We start from the raw sequence: 14,145 nt of genomic DNA, 5'->3' as shown, positions 1-14,145 counted from the left end.
AACTAGGACTGTCTGAGGGTGGATCTGGCCCAAAGGCCCCCCTCTGCAGCCTTGGGTGATCTGAAAGGCCTTTGGTGCTTCTCACGCAAGTGTTTAGGCCTGTGAAGGCAGGAGAACTGGCTGTGTACGGGGAGCTGGGCTGGGGTGCAGAGCAGCCCGGGTGCTCTGCACCCCAGGTGCAGGTTCTGGAAAAGACTCCTTTAGGTTTCCCATGGCACTTTCATCTCTGGAATCGCTGTAGGATTTATCTCCTCAAAAGTGTCTTACTGAGTCAAGGGAACAGTTTTGCACAACTATGGAAGTCTACCTGTGCAGCCCTCCCTGTCTGCTCCAGTAAGCCTAAGCAGAAAGGGGGTCCCAGGAGACAAAGATCCAGGTGTGAGTTTGTGATGTGCCAGCCAAGCTTTTAGAGCTGAAATCTGTCCATCTGAATGACATTATATCCCATGCTAGACTTATTTGATCTAGAAGAAGGCTGAGAGAACCAGATCACTAGTACGGGTTATCTCTGTGCGCGCGCAGTCTGATGTGGCAGTTTTATCTGTATATGTACAAGTTCATATCTAAAGACAGCTTGAAAATCTGATCCAAGCAGGAGAGCCCATCCTCCAGGGAAGCTGTCTTATACAAGGTTGTCTTCTGCCAACCTTAGCTCTAGGTACTCATGTAGTCCTGACTGCTGGGGAAGAGGGATGCCCTGAGCTGAAGGAGCATCACTCAGCTGTTGCTGTGAATATAGTCATGGCATATTTGACTTCTGCACGTCTTGTAGCAGCCAAGGTGCCTGTTCTGAAGTCTTTTCTGCTTATAGAACATACGACGTGGAACTCAGCAAACTGACGTTACCACTCTTTTCCCCTTGAAACTTCCTCAGGGACACTCCAGAGCGAGCTGCTCCTGTCCCATGTATGGCTAAGCCCTTCCCACTAGGGAGTAGGTTGATGAGGAAGTTTGCTTATCCAGCTGGGCATAGCAGGGCCAAGGCCTGCACAGTGTCTTTGAGGGGAATTTGATGTCAAGTCTCCTCGATGGCTTCGTGTCTATGCCTGTTCCAGACTTTCTGGTGTCCCTGGCATGCTGTGATCACGAAAGACGTTCCTGTGGCTCTGTGCATCTTCTCCATCTGTTCTGTCCTTGCCAGCTCAGGGCTGAGTTCTCTTCTTCCTCCACTGTGCAGCCCCCAGCAGGGCTCTGTGCTGCATGTGTTTGATGGCAAATGTCAGAGTCTTTTCTGCCTAGAAAGGCTTTAATATCTATATGCTAAGTGCCTCGAGTCAGATATTCCAGAGCTTGCAGAGGAGATAGAAGTCCAGTTCTTGTGGTTTTCCAGCACATTGCCAAGTTTCAGAGCAGAAATTTTCTCACAGGCTCTTCCCTCTTTGTGAACACTTTGCAGCAACTCGGTGCTTTCATTCCCATTTCCAGCTGTACAATAGCCCTGTGGTGATGTGGAAGAGCAAATCAGCCGAGTATCTAACACACATTCCTCTACTTTTATTGCTGATCAGCAGCGAGAAATGAGGAGGAGTTAGCAACAGCCTCTCCAAACCATAAAACCTAACCAGAAGGCAGTGGCTTCCCTGTCAAGTCCTCTGGGGTCCTGCAAGTCTGTTATATTGCTTTGGATAGCATTGTACTGCACAGCATGGGCAAGATGCAGCCTTCAGACCTCATGCTGTGGCTTAACAGTAAAGCAAGCTCTTCCTCACCAACAACAGGCCCTCGGCCAAGCCCATGGTGTCTGCCCAGTTGTTGATCTGCCTGATGTGTGTTTCTCATCCTTCACCTCGTTGTATGCTTCAGGGCCTCTTCCAGCACAGGGTTCTGCAATAGGGAAACTGGACAACAAGGAGGCTGGCTCTGGGCTCCCAGCAGGGCAGTGAGAACAAGAGTAAGACCCCATAGCCTGTGTCCTGTCCTGGCTCTGACTATAGGACATGTGGCATCTCCTGGATGAGGCACCTGTTTACTAGCTGGTCCTGCAGCATTTTTTCAGGGCTATCTCTAGGATTGAAATGGGGAAAAATAGGGGACCCTCCAGCCCCATCTCCTGGGTAGACTTTGAATCTGTGTTGCGATCTTGTCCCCAGGCCTATCTCTGGCCATGTCTCCTGGTTGGACCTTGGACCTATGTTGCAGCCATTTCCCCAGTCCTGTCTCCAGCCCCATCTCCTGCTGCCCCTCATGGGGACTCCGTGGCTGGCCCCTGGACCAGGGGTCACCTTGCCTTGTTTGGGACTGTCAGTGGATCCTGTTTTCAGGGCCCTGCTCAAATGCTGAAGGAGTGTACCCCGGTCAGTGAGGGCCCTGGAAGTGCTGTAGTCACCCTTGGCTCCCATCTTGTCCCTTGCTGCAGAGCAGCCCTACCCTTGCTGCTCCCAGCCCTTGGCTGGCTTCTGGGGCAGGTTGGCATCTCTGCATTTCTGCAGTCACCTGGTTTCTGATACCTTTTGGGTTCCTGTGCCTGCATTGTGCAGGACTAGGGTAAAACGATTGAAAAACGCCCTTTGTGCCAGGGCTGCAGGCCTCGTTCTTGATGGTCATGCAGTGAGATGTGAGGATGGAGAATCACGCCTTCCCTAGCACTTCTGTGGAGTTGGGAATTGCCGAACAGATTTATTGCTGGTCTGCTCAGGGATGGCTCTTACCAAGTGCTGCGGGCCCTGTCGTTTGGCTCTAATTGTCTCTCTTTGAGGGCTGCAGACTAAGCAAGGCATAGCAGATTTCTACTCCTCTCCCTCTCTGGTTCTTTGTGCTCATGTCTTTCAGGTGGATCCTTGCTGTGCTGTGTTGCACAGTCCTTTTGTTTCTCTTTAAAACTTTTATTGTACTTTTTAATATTGTTTTCTGAGATCTGCTCTGCTCTTTGCTTCATTTCCTTGCAGTGTGCAGTCAGATCTGAAGATTTATTCCATTTCCAGAGAAGAAACGATGAGTTGTGAGTTAGCCTCCCCATAGAGGTGTTTCGCTGAGCTGAGCCCCTTACTCCAGCCCCTAGTACCAGGGGAGGGGAGCAGGGCCCATTATAATCCCCATTATCTTGAAAGCTTCGTGCCTGGACACGCTCAGGCCAAGCTCATCCCATTTTGCTCTCTTCCCATATATCAGCGCTGGTGTGCCTGTCCCAAGTTCCTGCCAGACAGCCCTGGGCATGCCAGAAACAGTGCCTGCTCCCTCCTCAAGTGCCTATGAGGTCCCTACCTTGGATCTCCACTGCCAGAGCTGGCTGAGGAGCATTTGCAGCATTACCAACTCATTTCTATTGGTGGTTAAAATAAAAATCCCACTGTTTTTTTAGATTATGAGATATTTAATAGGGGATAAATAATATCCCCTAAATATTATAAAATATTATATTATTATATTATATTATTTTATTATTTCCCCTATAAATAATAGGGGAATTATTTTCTGGCTGCGGGCAATTAACTTGCAAATAAAGTATTTCATTATTCAACAAAAACAGTGAAAGAGAGATTTCTTCTTAAAAAAAATTCCATTTTTTCTTTCTGACCATTGTTTTTCCTCTTGTGCGTTTTTGTTTTTTATTTCTCTTCCACCTGTGGTTGTTTTGATGACATCCCGGTAAATGGCTCCTCCTCTTGTGCTACCTCTCTTCTACAATTACAAATTGCTTTTAAAAATCTGATTAAGTCACAGCTTTTGTTTCCCCTTCTGCAATGTCTGTGCTTGTTGCCAGTCTGGATGACCCTCGATAGGTGCTGTCTGAGCTGCTGTATTGGATCCAATCCTGTCTGATGCTGGCTGGGATGGCGTGGGGTTTGGGTATCTCCTCTCGGGCACAGCTCCTCAGCATGACCCCCGGATGCAGACTCTATGTCCCCTGCTTGGGGCATTGTTGCAGTCCTCTACCTAGTGCTGTGCCTTGGAGGCCTCCCAAAAAGTTACCGTGTGTTTCCCATAAGCTGCCTTCCCGCCTGTGTGCCTGGGAGGAGCACCAGGAGCCCCTCCAGCTGAGACGTTGTCCATCTCCCATGGCCCCACAGCGTTCACCTGTTCTGGTGGGCAATGCCCTCTCCATCCCCTCACCTCTCTGTAACCACATGGCAACTGCTGGCCTCCATCACTTCTTGTTTGCTATGCCTCATTTGGCTAGTGGGGTAGTTCATCCTTGTACTGTCGCTTCGCTATCTGCTCCCTCCCTGCCTTGTCCCTATTTGCTCCTGATTGTACTGTTGGCTTTGGCTGATGACTCCTGTCCTCTCTGCAGATGCAGCCTGCTCCCTCTCCCTGGTTCCTAGTGAGCCTCAATACAAGCTTGCCTTGCATGTTAGTCTGCTTAACACTGTAACTTCATGGGTCCTACACAGTTATTAGCCTGAAAAGCATGGTGTAATTAATGGTGGAGGGTTGGTGTAACGTGCAGAGTAGTTATCATCTCCCTCCTCTATAGCTGCATGGAAGGTGTCTGCAGGGAGAGGGAGGCAAGTCTGCGAGCTGAGAATGGGTTAATTGCCCCCAGAGGAGCTGTGGGGCTGAGGGTCCTGCCAAGAGTGAGGGATGTGTCCCAGGGAGGAGGGATGAGCTTAGTTTCTCTGCATTATACAGCTGAAGGACTAAAACTCGGGCAGCCCATACTTGGCACGGGGCACTGAGATGTTAGATCAGGTCCTCAATCCAAATCTCACAAACAGGTTTTGGTCAGTAAATGTGATGCCCCAGCTGGGAGGGATTCAGTATACCCATCCCAGTGGTCCTGTGGACATGGGGGACCTGTGGTGATAGCAGGGCGCAGAAGGAAGGCTGGGGGCTTGGGCTGGGAAACGCTGGTCAGAGCCAGCACGAGGGAGCACATGGTTGCAAGTGAAGATACTGGGCCGGTGCTTGGGGACATGGGGTTAAGGGAAGCAAGTCCTGGCCGGTAGGTTCTCCCCTGCTGGCTGACACAACTGAATGTCTCTTGTGGGCTTGAACTGGCCCAGGGAGTTTCCCCATGGTACTGTGGGGAGCCCTGTGGCCTGTCCCTGCTCTTTGCTTGCTGTTCTCCATCCTCCTCCTTGCACCCTGACACCTGGCTGCTGGTGGTACCCAGTCCTTCGTCACTGCTCCATGCTGTGTCGGGGATGCAGGCACCCAGGAGCCCTGCGTGGTCCCAGCGAGCTCTCAAGGCTGAGCCAGGACTGCAGGGCCAGGCAGGCCTGCCCCAGAGGGGAGGGCAGCACATTCAGGACGGACAGGCTTTCTAGGTGAGCTGGGCAAAGCTGGTGGCTGGACTCCCTTGAGAAGAGAGGCATTCCTTGCAGTGATGATGGCCCTGTAGCTGCCACTGCACTCTTGGGGCTGGAAGTAGAGCTCAGCTGTCCTTTTGGGAGATGCTACAGAGCTGGCTGAGCCCTCATGTGGTGGCCCCGTGCCTGGGAAGGGAGTCTGGGCACTCACTCACGACTAACCTATGTGTATCACTTGCAGCTGGCAGGACCACCACCAGTGAGGAGCTGGAGGACATGCTGGAGAGCGGGAACCCAGCCATCTTCTCTTCTGGGGTAGGCACTGCAGGTTGGCCCTGGCCTAAGCCCAGTGCAGGTGAAGGCTGAGCCAGCCCCCACCATCCCTGCATCCCTGGGCCCTCTTGGGAATATAGCTGGTGGATATGCTCCTGCTGTGGTAGTAGCTCGCACGAGGTGAAGCAAATCCTATGGAAGAGGGTTTGTATGGAGGATCCTATCCCAGCAGGATGCTGCATCCTGTCTTTAGAGGCAGCTTTGGGCCTGGAGGACTTTGGAGTGCTCAGATGTTGCCGCTTGGCAAGGGCTACCCCCACTGTGGTACTGGGGAGGATGGTGTCTGTATTGCAGCCATGTCTTTTTCTCCCCAGTGCATCAGCTGAGATCCTGAGAAACGCAGGTTTGCACTAGGGCCCTGCCTTGACCAGGTCCTTTCATTACCTGAAGGACAGAGAGGTGTGCAGCCTGTGTCCAACCTGCCACGCACCTCTCCAGTCCATTGCTGGCCTTGGAGCCATTAGCACTGCTCCATGGGGACTCGCCATGGCCCTCATGCCAGCAGGGAGCTGGGCCCATGAGGCCAGACCTCAGAGAACTTCTGGTGTCTCGCTCCTGCTGAACCTCCCCAGCCCCAGCATCATGGCTGGGTACAAGAAGCAGCTTAGCTCTACTCAGCACCATCCAATCCCTTCTGGCTCAGCCAGAGAGCAGAATGGGGCCCAGTCACCTCCCACTCAGTGAGATCCTGCTGTGGGGTTTGAAGAAACGCCTAGAGATCCTGTGTCCCCCTGTGGAGCCGCCAGCTGAGGCCAGGGGGGCTCAGATCTCTCCCAGATCCAGACCTTCCCCTGTCCCTCCAGCCCCCCAAGCAGCAGCTGTCCTGTAGCACTCTGTTCTCACTGTTGCTCCCCACTGCCCACGCATCTCAGCTATGGGTTTGGTCTCTCATTTGTCACATCTGTCATTCCTGGCTCAGAGTATGTAATGCTGTGGCCAAAGGATCTGAAGCCCAATGTCTGGCCCTCACTTGGCTGCATTTAAACCCTACTCTTTCCCTTCTTGGTGCCCCTGTTCCCAGAGGTGAGGGCTAATGTCTTGGGCCTCCAGGCAGGGCTGAGCACAATGCTCACTGGCATCTTCTTGTAGATCATTATGGATTCGAACATCACCAAGCAGGCGTTGAACGAGATTGAGACACGGCACAGTGAGATCATCAAACTGGAGAACAGCATTCGAGAGCTGCATGACATGTTTATGGACATGGCCATGCTCGTGGAGAGCCAGGTAGGGAGACTTCGGAGCCCACAGGGATGCTGGCAAGCCCTGCTGGGTATGGGAAGAATGGACTGGGGCAGATAAGTCAGGGACAGGACTGCTAGAAGCTGTCCCAGTCCTGCGGAAGCACCCATCTCTGGCCCCATTTCCTGCCTGGGCAGGAGCTGAGGGGAAGGACTGCATATGTGGGACTATGCTGTTCCCACCAGGGCCGAACTCGGCATTCCTGGGGCTGGCAGGCTGGCCACCCCGCTGTCCTGCACCCTATAGGGTGCTGCTGCATGCTCTGGGGTGAGAGGCATGGAGACGGGCTCCAGAGGGAGCTAGAGGGTGGCTGGTACCCAGGCAGGGGAAGCCTGTCTCCCCTTGTGTCCCAACCAGCACTGGGAAGCTGTGTGCAGGCAAGTGTGTGAGCACTCCTGCTGGGAGGGCTCCTGGCACCAGGTGCCACCAGGGCGTCAGTGGGCCCTGTCAGCCTGTCCCAGGAATTACGCTGCTGTGCAGCGAGGCCTGGCCCCTCCGCCCAGGAAATGCTCCCGTGTCCCTGCTCACCCCCGTTCTTGCCCGCCATGCTGCCTCGGCCCGAGGATACCGTCACCAGCAGGTAAAGCACTGCCTGGCCCTTGCCAGTGCCTGCATGCTCTGCTCTGCATGGCTGTGCCCTGCATGCGCATGGCTCTCATGTGGCTCTGGGGCTGTCCCATGGGCAAATGGGCAAGAGTGGCTGTGGCATGGATGCATTATCGCCCTGATCTGCTGGGCTCTGTGTCCTACCATGCCTGCCCACAAACAGCTGGCACACCCGGTTCTGTGTATCATCTGAGCTTTCTCTTGATGGCTGGAGGACTTCAGGGCTGTGAGCCCATGTGGCAGGCTGGAACAGAGGGCCCCAGGGTTGAGGGACTTTGGCAGTGCTGTTCCACTCCTCTCTACCTCTAAGAGAAGGATTTTTGCCTCTCCTGTGCCCTCTGGCTGGCCCCAGTGCATATGGAGGTCAGCTCATGCAGGGTGGTGGGCCACCTCCACCTGTTCAGAGACCTCCGGCCCTGTGTCCTGCCCTTGCAGTGCTGTTGCTTCAGGATCCTCGTGTCTGCTGGCAGGACTGTCTCCATCCCTGAGAGCTCTGCCTGTCACAGCCTGTCACATGGCCACATCCTGTCCCTGGGGCCTCCCTGGGAACAGAAGGGAGCCTGGCCCGCCCACTACTCATGCTGGTGGCCCCAAAATCTCTCACATCCTTCACCTGTCCCCATGTAGGGTGCCCAGCCTGCTGGGGGCTGCCAAGAACAACGTGCCTAAGAGCAGGTGTGAGACATGCACTGTGGCTCCCTGCCTGGCTTGGGGCACTGTAGCACAGGGAATGCAGGAGGTTCTTCATTGGGCTTCTCCTTGGGGAGGACTCCGGTGAACCCTCCTGGCTCTGTACAGCACTGTGGGCCTTGCGTCGGCAGCACGTGGCAGTGGCAGAGGCTACGGCCCACAGTCAGGCAGTGTGGCCTGCTGCGCTGACTCAGCTGCAGTGGGGAAGTAAGACCACCAGCCCTCATGTGCCTTTCATGGGAGTTCAAACTGAGGTATGAAGACAAGCAAGAGGCCTGATGGACTTTGGTGACCCTGGTGAAAGTGAGGGTTCTCAGCACCCTACCCCACTCTAACCGTGAGACAGTGCCACCGCCTTGCATTGCTCTACAGGGTGGGGGTCTCCAAGCCCCTGGCACGGAGAAGGCAGGAAGCAGAGTGGGTGCCAGGTCGGGAGCAGAGACATATGGTGTCTGAAATGCTCCAGGCATGGTGTGGGTGGGCAGGGGAATCAGCAGGTTTAGGCAAGACGTCCAGATGCTGGAGCATCAGTGTGCATGAGACGGGCTGCAGGGAGCCCGGTGAGGGTCAGGAGGATTGTGCCAAAACCTCCCTAGGCTTGCAAGGCTCATCCTCTGCAGCGCTCTCCATCATGAGGCTGAGACCAGAGCATTGCAGAGCTGCTGGCTGGGGAGAGCCAGGCTGCCTGGCCATGACACCCGGCTCCACAGCCTAGCTTCCTTCTGTGCCGTACAAGGCAGCAGACTCTGGGCCCTGTGCTGGGGGAGGCAGTGGCCCCTTGCTGCTCCTGTGCCCACTGCAGCCAGTGCCAGCGAGGTCTATCTCAGCCTTGGCTTCCTCTGATGCTTGTCTCTGCTCCCAGCCCTGCAGCCTGGTGGGTGCTGTCTCCAGCTGGCTCTTCCCCCCAGCCTTGCCCCTATTTGCTCCTGTGATTCAAATAAGCTATCAGACTCTGGCTTTAGCTGCCATAGGACCCAGATGCTTCTCTATAGCATCAGCAAGGAGAAAGGCTGAAGGGGGTGAATGGGAAGCACACTGCAGACAGCATCCCAGGACATGCAGGAGTCCACATCTCTAGTCTGCATGTACAGTGCTGGGAGCCAGAGCGGGAATTGCTCTGGGACCTGTCCTGCCAGCCTCCAAACAGTCGCAGGCACCCTCAGCAGCATCGGATGCAGGAGCTGAAGCAGAGGGCCTCTGCTCCCTGTGGGGTGGTTGTGTGGGTCAGACTGTTTGTCCTTGCATGTCTGTGGCTTTGTGAGCATCCCATGTATCTCTGCTGTTGCCATCCTTGCTCTCCTTGCTATCCCTCCTGCTTCTTCAGTGTGTGGTGTCAGTGGAAATCCTGTTGTGGCCTTGATGCTCTCCTGAGACATGAGACAGGGTGGCCACCGGGCTGGGTCCAGATTGGGGAACGCACCTTGACACCCCTGCCCCTTGCCTGCCTTCCTGCTGGGACATGCACAGGGGTCCCAGCTCTCTGAGTTCCTAGCCTGGCCTGCTCTGTGGCACAGAGCCCGTGGTCCAGACAGCTGCCCATAGAGCACCCCAGAGGTATCTGCTGCCTGCAGCAGGGCAGGCTGATGCTCCTTCTCTCTCCTGTGCTAGGGTCGCTGGGTAGGGTGACAGCCGCACAGTGCCAAGGAGCAGGGCAACACAGGAGCAGCGGGGAACAGAGAAGCTCACGTCTGCCTGCATGGGGGCATGGGCACTGTCCCCGCACTGCAGGGTGAGATGATTGACCGCATCGAGTACAATGTGGAGCACTCCGTGGACTACGTGGAGCGGGCCGTATCTGACACCAAAAAAGCGGTGAAGTACCAGAGCAAAGCCAGACGGGTGAGTCATGGTGTGGGCTGGTTCCCAGCTCTCCCTGCCCTGCAGTGCTGGCACCCCATCCCCAGGAGAGGTCCTTTTCCTGGGACCCCCGCCCCAGCCTTCCCAACTGGGCTGCGTGTGGGCTCTTGGCTGTCCCTAGGCAGGGATGAGCAAGGCTGCAAAGCACAGCCCCTATGCACTTGGGCACTGATTTATTCCATGCTGCAGGGATTAGTGTGGGTCCCACTGGTGGCATCATCTGCAGCAGAGCTCCCCTGGCAGGGGCTGCCTGAGCTCTGGCAGACAAACCTTGAGGCAGGGGTGCTTGGCTAGGGGGAAGAAAAGGGACAGGGTGGACCCCTGTGGGTCGGGCCTCCTGCAGCAGCCATATCCCTTCCCAGAAACAGATGGAGATGATGAAGGCCTAGCTCAGCTCTCACCTTGAGCTTGGTGCGTGCTGCCTGGCCCTGTGAATGGCCTTATGTCTGGTGGGTGGCTGCTGCCTTCCACTGGTCCCAGACCTGGCCCTGGCCAGGTGACACAGGCCATCCCTACAGACCCTCCACAGGAGCCTGGCTCCTCCAGAGACCCAGCGGAGGGGACCAACTCTTCCAGCCATGTTCTCAGCCATCTGGCTCTCACAGTGCTGGTCAGAGCCTGCCAGGGGCATGGGGTAGGCAGGGCAGAACACAGCCTACAGCTTTTGGGGTGTAGGGGCTGCTCCAGCCCATGGCATTCCCAGTTACCACTCCCCTCTCTTCCTGCTGGCGCTGGGACACCTGAGCAGAAGAAGATCATGATCATTATCTGCTGTGTGATCCTGGGCATCGTCATCGCCTCCACCTTTGGCGGCATTTTCGGCTAGACTCTCCCCACGGGACTGTTTGTGTGCGATGGACGGAGCTGTGTGTGCCGCAGGGCCGCAACCGAGCTGGAGCCGAACCACGCAGCCCCGGAGCCTCCCAGCAGCATTTCAGTTTCTAATGCATGGTTGTTTGTGACGCTGTATGTGCAGTGCAGTGCGTCTGTGTGGAGGGAGTGCCGGCCCCGGGGCACAGGTGGGGTGCAGGGGCCTGTGATGGGTGCAAGGGGGACCATGGGGGCAACCCGAGCTCACATCACTGCTCCAGCCTGGGTGGCTGGCTGGGACCAGGGTGGGGGCAGGTGCCCTTGGGTGCTGCTGCTCCTCCTGTGCTAGGCAGTCTGCATCAGCCACAGCTGAGGGCAGGAAAGGACTAGCAAAGGGTGTTACGGGGTCCATGGGAGCATAGTGCCCAGCCACCCTCCCCCCTGGCTTTGCCATCACTCCAGGTCGAGCCCACATGTCCATCAGCCTCATGTGTGTTTGAGAAACCACCTTCCTTGGGCTGCTTCTTCCGGGGGCACTTCCCTGTGTGTATGCTTTGCCAGGCCCTGCCTGCCCTGGTCCCTCCTGTCACTGCCCTCCCCATGGCTGTGCCCAGCTGCAGGTCCCTGCTCCGCAGCCACGGCAGGAGCCAGTGATGGTGCTGCCCCTCTCTAGGCAAACCCTCACCCCGGTGTGGGTGCCTGGGGCTGGACGTGGTGCTGCTGGTGGGGTGGAAGCAAGGCCATGGTGCTGCGGGGGTGGAGAGGCCTACTCCTACCCGGGGACCTTGTCCTAGTCCTGGCTGATGTGATGGAATGAGGTGCTGCTGCTTGGGGCCATTGCTGCTGTTCAGGGATGGGGCACATGGAGACCTATGCAATGCTCTTGGCAGAGCCTGAGGGCATGGATAGTACAAGGCTAGCAACATGTGCCAGGTGCTTGCCTTGCTCCAAAAAAAAAAACCAAAACAAAACACCCTTGCCACATTACTCTCAGCCCCAGCAGTCAGTGCTGTCGTCCGTTCCCCCCCCGCCCCCAGCTACTCCTAGGCTTGGGCTCTGGCTGTTGGTGTTTGGGGCTGGCTCTGACCCCCCCCCCCCCAACCCCTGTGGTGTTTGGCTGGGACCAGGGCTTTTTTCCAGCCTAGTTCGCCCATGCAGGCACCCATTCGCTGGAGCTTGGAGACAGGAGAGTCTTCCCTGGTCCCAAGGATTGGCCCTTGTTGCATCCCTCCCCACAGAAGCTAGGAGCAGCAGCCCTCATCCTCCTCTTCCCACATCCTACCAGCTGTGCCCGATTACCTCCTCCATCTCTTTGACGCCTCCTGGCATCTGACCTACCCTTGCCACCTCCCCCCCAGCACTGTGCCCTGCTGTCTGCTCTGCCCCTAGGTGGGCTCTGTGAGGCAACCGCACATAGCTGTTGTGGGTGGCCTCCGCTGTGCCTACTTTGTTCAGCTAGGATGCACTGACTACCTGGATAGAGCCGCTGTGGGGGTGGCCTGGGCATGTGGGCAGCTTGGATGGGCCCTGAGCTGCCTCCATGCCCTTATCTAAGATAAGTGCAGGGCTCTGCTCTTGTATTCCTAGGGTGACTCCACTTCTCCAGCTGGCATGCCCATGTTAGTGCCAAAGTACCGCAGCAAGGCCCTGCGGCCTGGGTGAGATGGACACGGTGCTAGCCTGTGGCATAGCATTTGGCCTCATGGCCGCCTGGCTTGGCTAGAGCACCTGAAGAGTGTTTTTTTTTTTTGTTTTTTTTTTTGGTTGGGGGAGGGTGGCAGGGGGAAGCCCATGGATGTTGGGTGAGCAGCACTGGCCTGTGGTAAGGCTGCAGCATGGCTATTCAGGGGGCTGGGGGCAGGCAGAGAGCAGCTCGCCTCCCAGCAACCCCAGTGCTCCATGCCCCTGTTACCAAAGGCCCCAGAACACAGCCCATGGAGGCATTCAGCCACTGCTGTGAAGGCTCTCAGCCTTGGCCCTTCCATGTCCCCCTGCCCAACCCAAGCCACCAGCAGCTGCAGCCACTGGAGGGCCCAAGACCAGCTCAGCCCTCCCCCCTCCCCCCGGGGGGGGGGTCACCTGTGAAACATAAGGTGAGCTACAGCACTGCACCCCTCAAAAAAAAAAAAAAAAAATGCAAAAGGACTTGGGGCACTGGGACTACTGCAGGCAGGGCCAGGCAGCGCCATCCGAGGCAGGGCCCAGGCATTGGCATGGCCATTGCTCTGTGGGGAATGTTTGGCTGCAGGCAACAGACTTGGTGGCCCATTGCATCTGCCCTGGCACAGCGCCCTGCCACTGTCATCTGCCCTCTGCACTGCTGAGCCAGCATGCGCACTGGCCCCCCCCCCCCCCCCCCCCCCCCGGAAGCAATAATGCTACTGGCAGCCCTGCTCCTGGGCGTACAGGCAGGAAAAGCCTGTCAGGCTCTCATCCTGCAGTGTGTCAGGCTCTCATCCTGCAGTGATGCCCACAGCTACCATGAGGGGGACAGCCCCTCCCCTAGCCCCTGCCCAAGAAGCAGCTTTTATGGCATATGCTCACATGACACCAAGGCTGTGGCCCATCCCATTCAAGGCACAAAGCTGAAAGCAGCAATGGGAGGCCGGGGGGGGTGGGCTGGGTTTTTTTTTGCGGGGGGTGGGGGGGGTGGCATTTGTTCTGTCCTTCACCATACCATCACCTTCAGCAGCCAGCAACCAGGGGCCGAGCTGGGCCACAGCCCCAAATTCTGCCAACAGCACTGGGATCTCACATGCAGTATGGCTGCAGGCTCTGACAGAAGGGAGCTGGATGAGCATGCTGCCATCACTGCCCCTGTAGGCCAGCTCACACTGTCCTCGCTATGAGGGAAGGGTGTTTTGGTGCAATAATTACCCCTGCACTACGGGAAGCCCCGTTCAGTTCCTTTTTACCTGCCTGTTGCATGTACAGACCAAATCACCAACAGCGTGGTTGTGCTTTGGAGAAACAGTTCACTTTTTCTTTCTAGACTGCCCCCCCCCCCCAATGCCTCTGTTCCAAGTGCCACCTGCCCTCCCAGCACCGGGAGCGTGTCTTGATGCAGTATTCCACGAGCAGTGTGGGGCACGCACAGCTTGCACTCGAACTGGGGATTTTTTTTTTTTTGTAATTAATGTACTTGAAGGCTTTCTAAGCCCCCCCCCGTGGAATTGTACCGTTGCTGTACTGTGAGCTAAGTGTCCTTGTTTTCTATGTGGATCGTGACCCTGGCTTGCTCTGTCTCACTGGGCTAGATGACACTGTATGTTGCCTCTTTTCCCCTTCATCCTCTCTCCCTGCTAGCCTCCTTTCTTCTCCCACAGCTTTGGGTGCAAAACAGCTTCCCGTTTTGTGGGATTTTTATGTAGAATAAACATTTGTAACTGTAAAGCTCTGGCTGGTACATCTCATGTTT

The 14,145-nt window shown here is 56.2% G+C and overlaps 1 protein-coding gene across 3 annotated transcripts in view; it reads left to right on the top strand.

Annotated features, from left to right (window-relative positions):
- STX1A (syntaxin 1A) overlaps positions 1 to 14,120 on the top strand; it is a 116,247-nt gene extending 102,127 nt beyond the window's left edge. For 2 of the 3 annotated variants that reach the window (XM_068910327.1, XM_068910326.1), the window contains 4 exons: positions 5,431 to 5,504; positions 6,612 to 6,749; positions 9,789 to 9,899; positions 10,666 to 10,914. In XM_068910327.1, coding sequence (XP_068766428.1) covers positions 5,431 to 5,504; positions 6,612 to 6,749; positions 9,789 to 9,899; positions 10,666 to 10,743 — 401 coding nt within the window. In that variant the 3' untranslated portion in view covers positions 10,744 to 10,914. Of the gene's footprint in view, positions 1 to 5,430; positions 5,505 to 6,611; positions 6,750 to 9,668; positions 9,900 to 10,665 lie in introns of all 3 variants that reach the window. The other variant, XR_011134946.1, reaches the window with a different exon arrangement.
- Positions 14,121 to 14,145: the final 25 nt, after the last annotated feature.

The sequence above is a fragment of the Struthio camelus genome, chromosome 16, assembly GCF_040807025.1.
Source record: "Struthio camelus isolate bStrCam1 chromosome 16, bStrCam1.hap1, whole genome shotgun sequence".
Lineage (NCBI taxonomy): Eukaryota > Metazoa > Chordata > Aves > Struthioniformes > Struthionidae > Struthio > Struthio camelus.
This window is presented reverse-complemented; position numbering and strand designations above follow the sequence as displayed.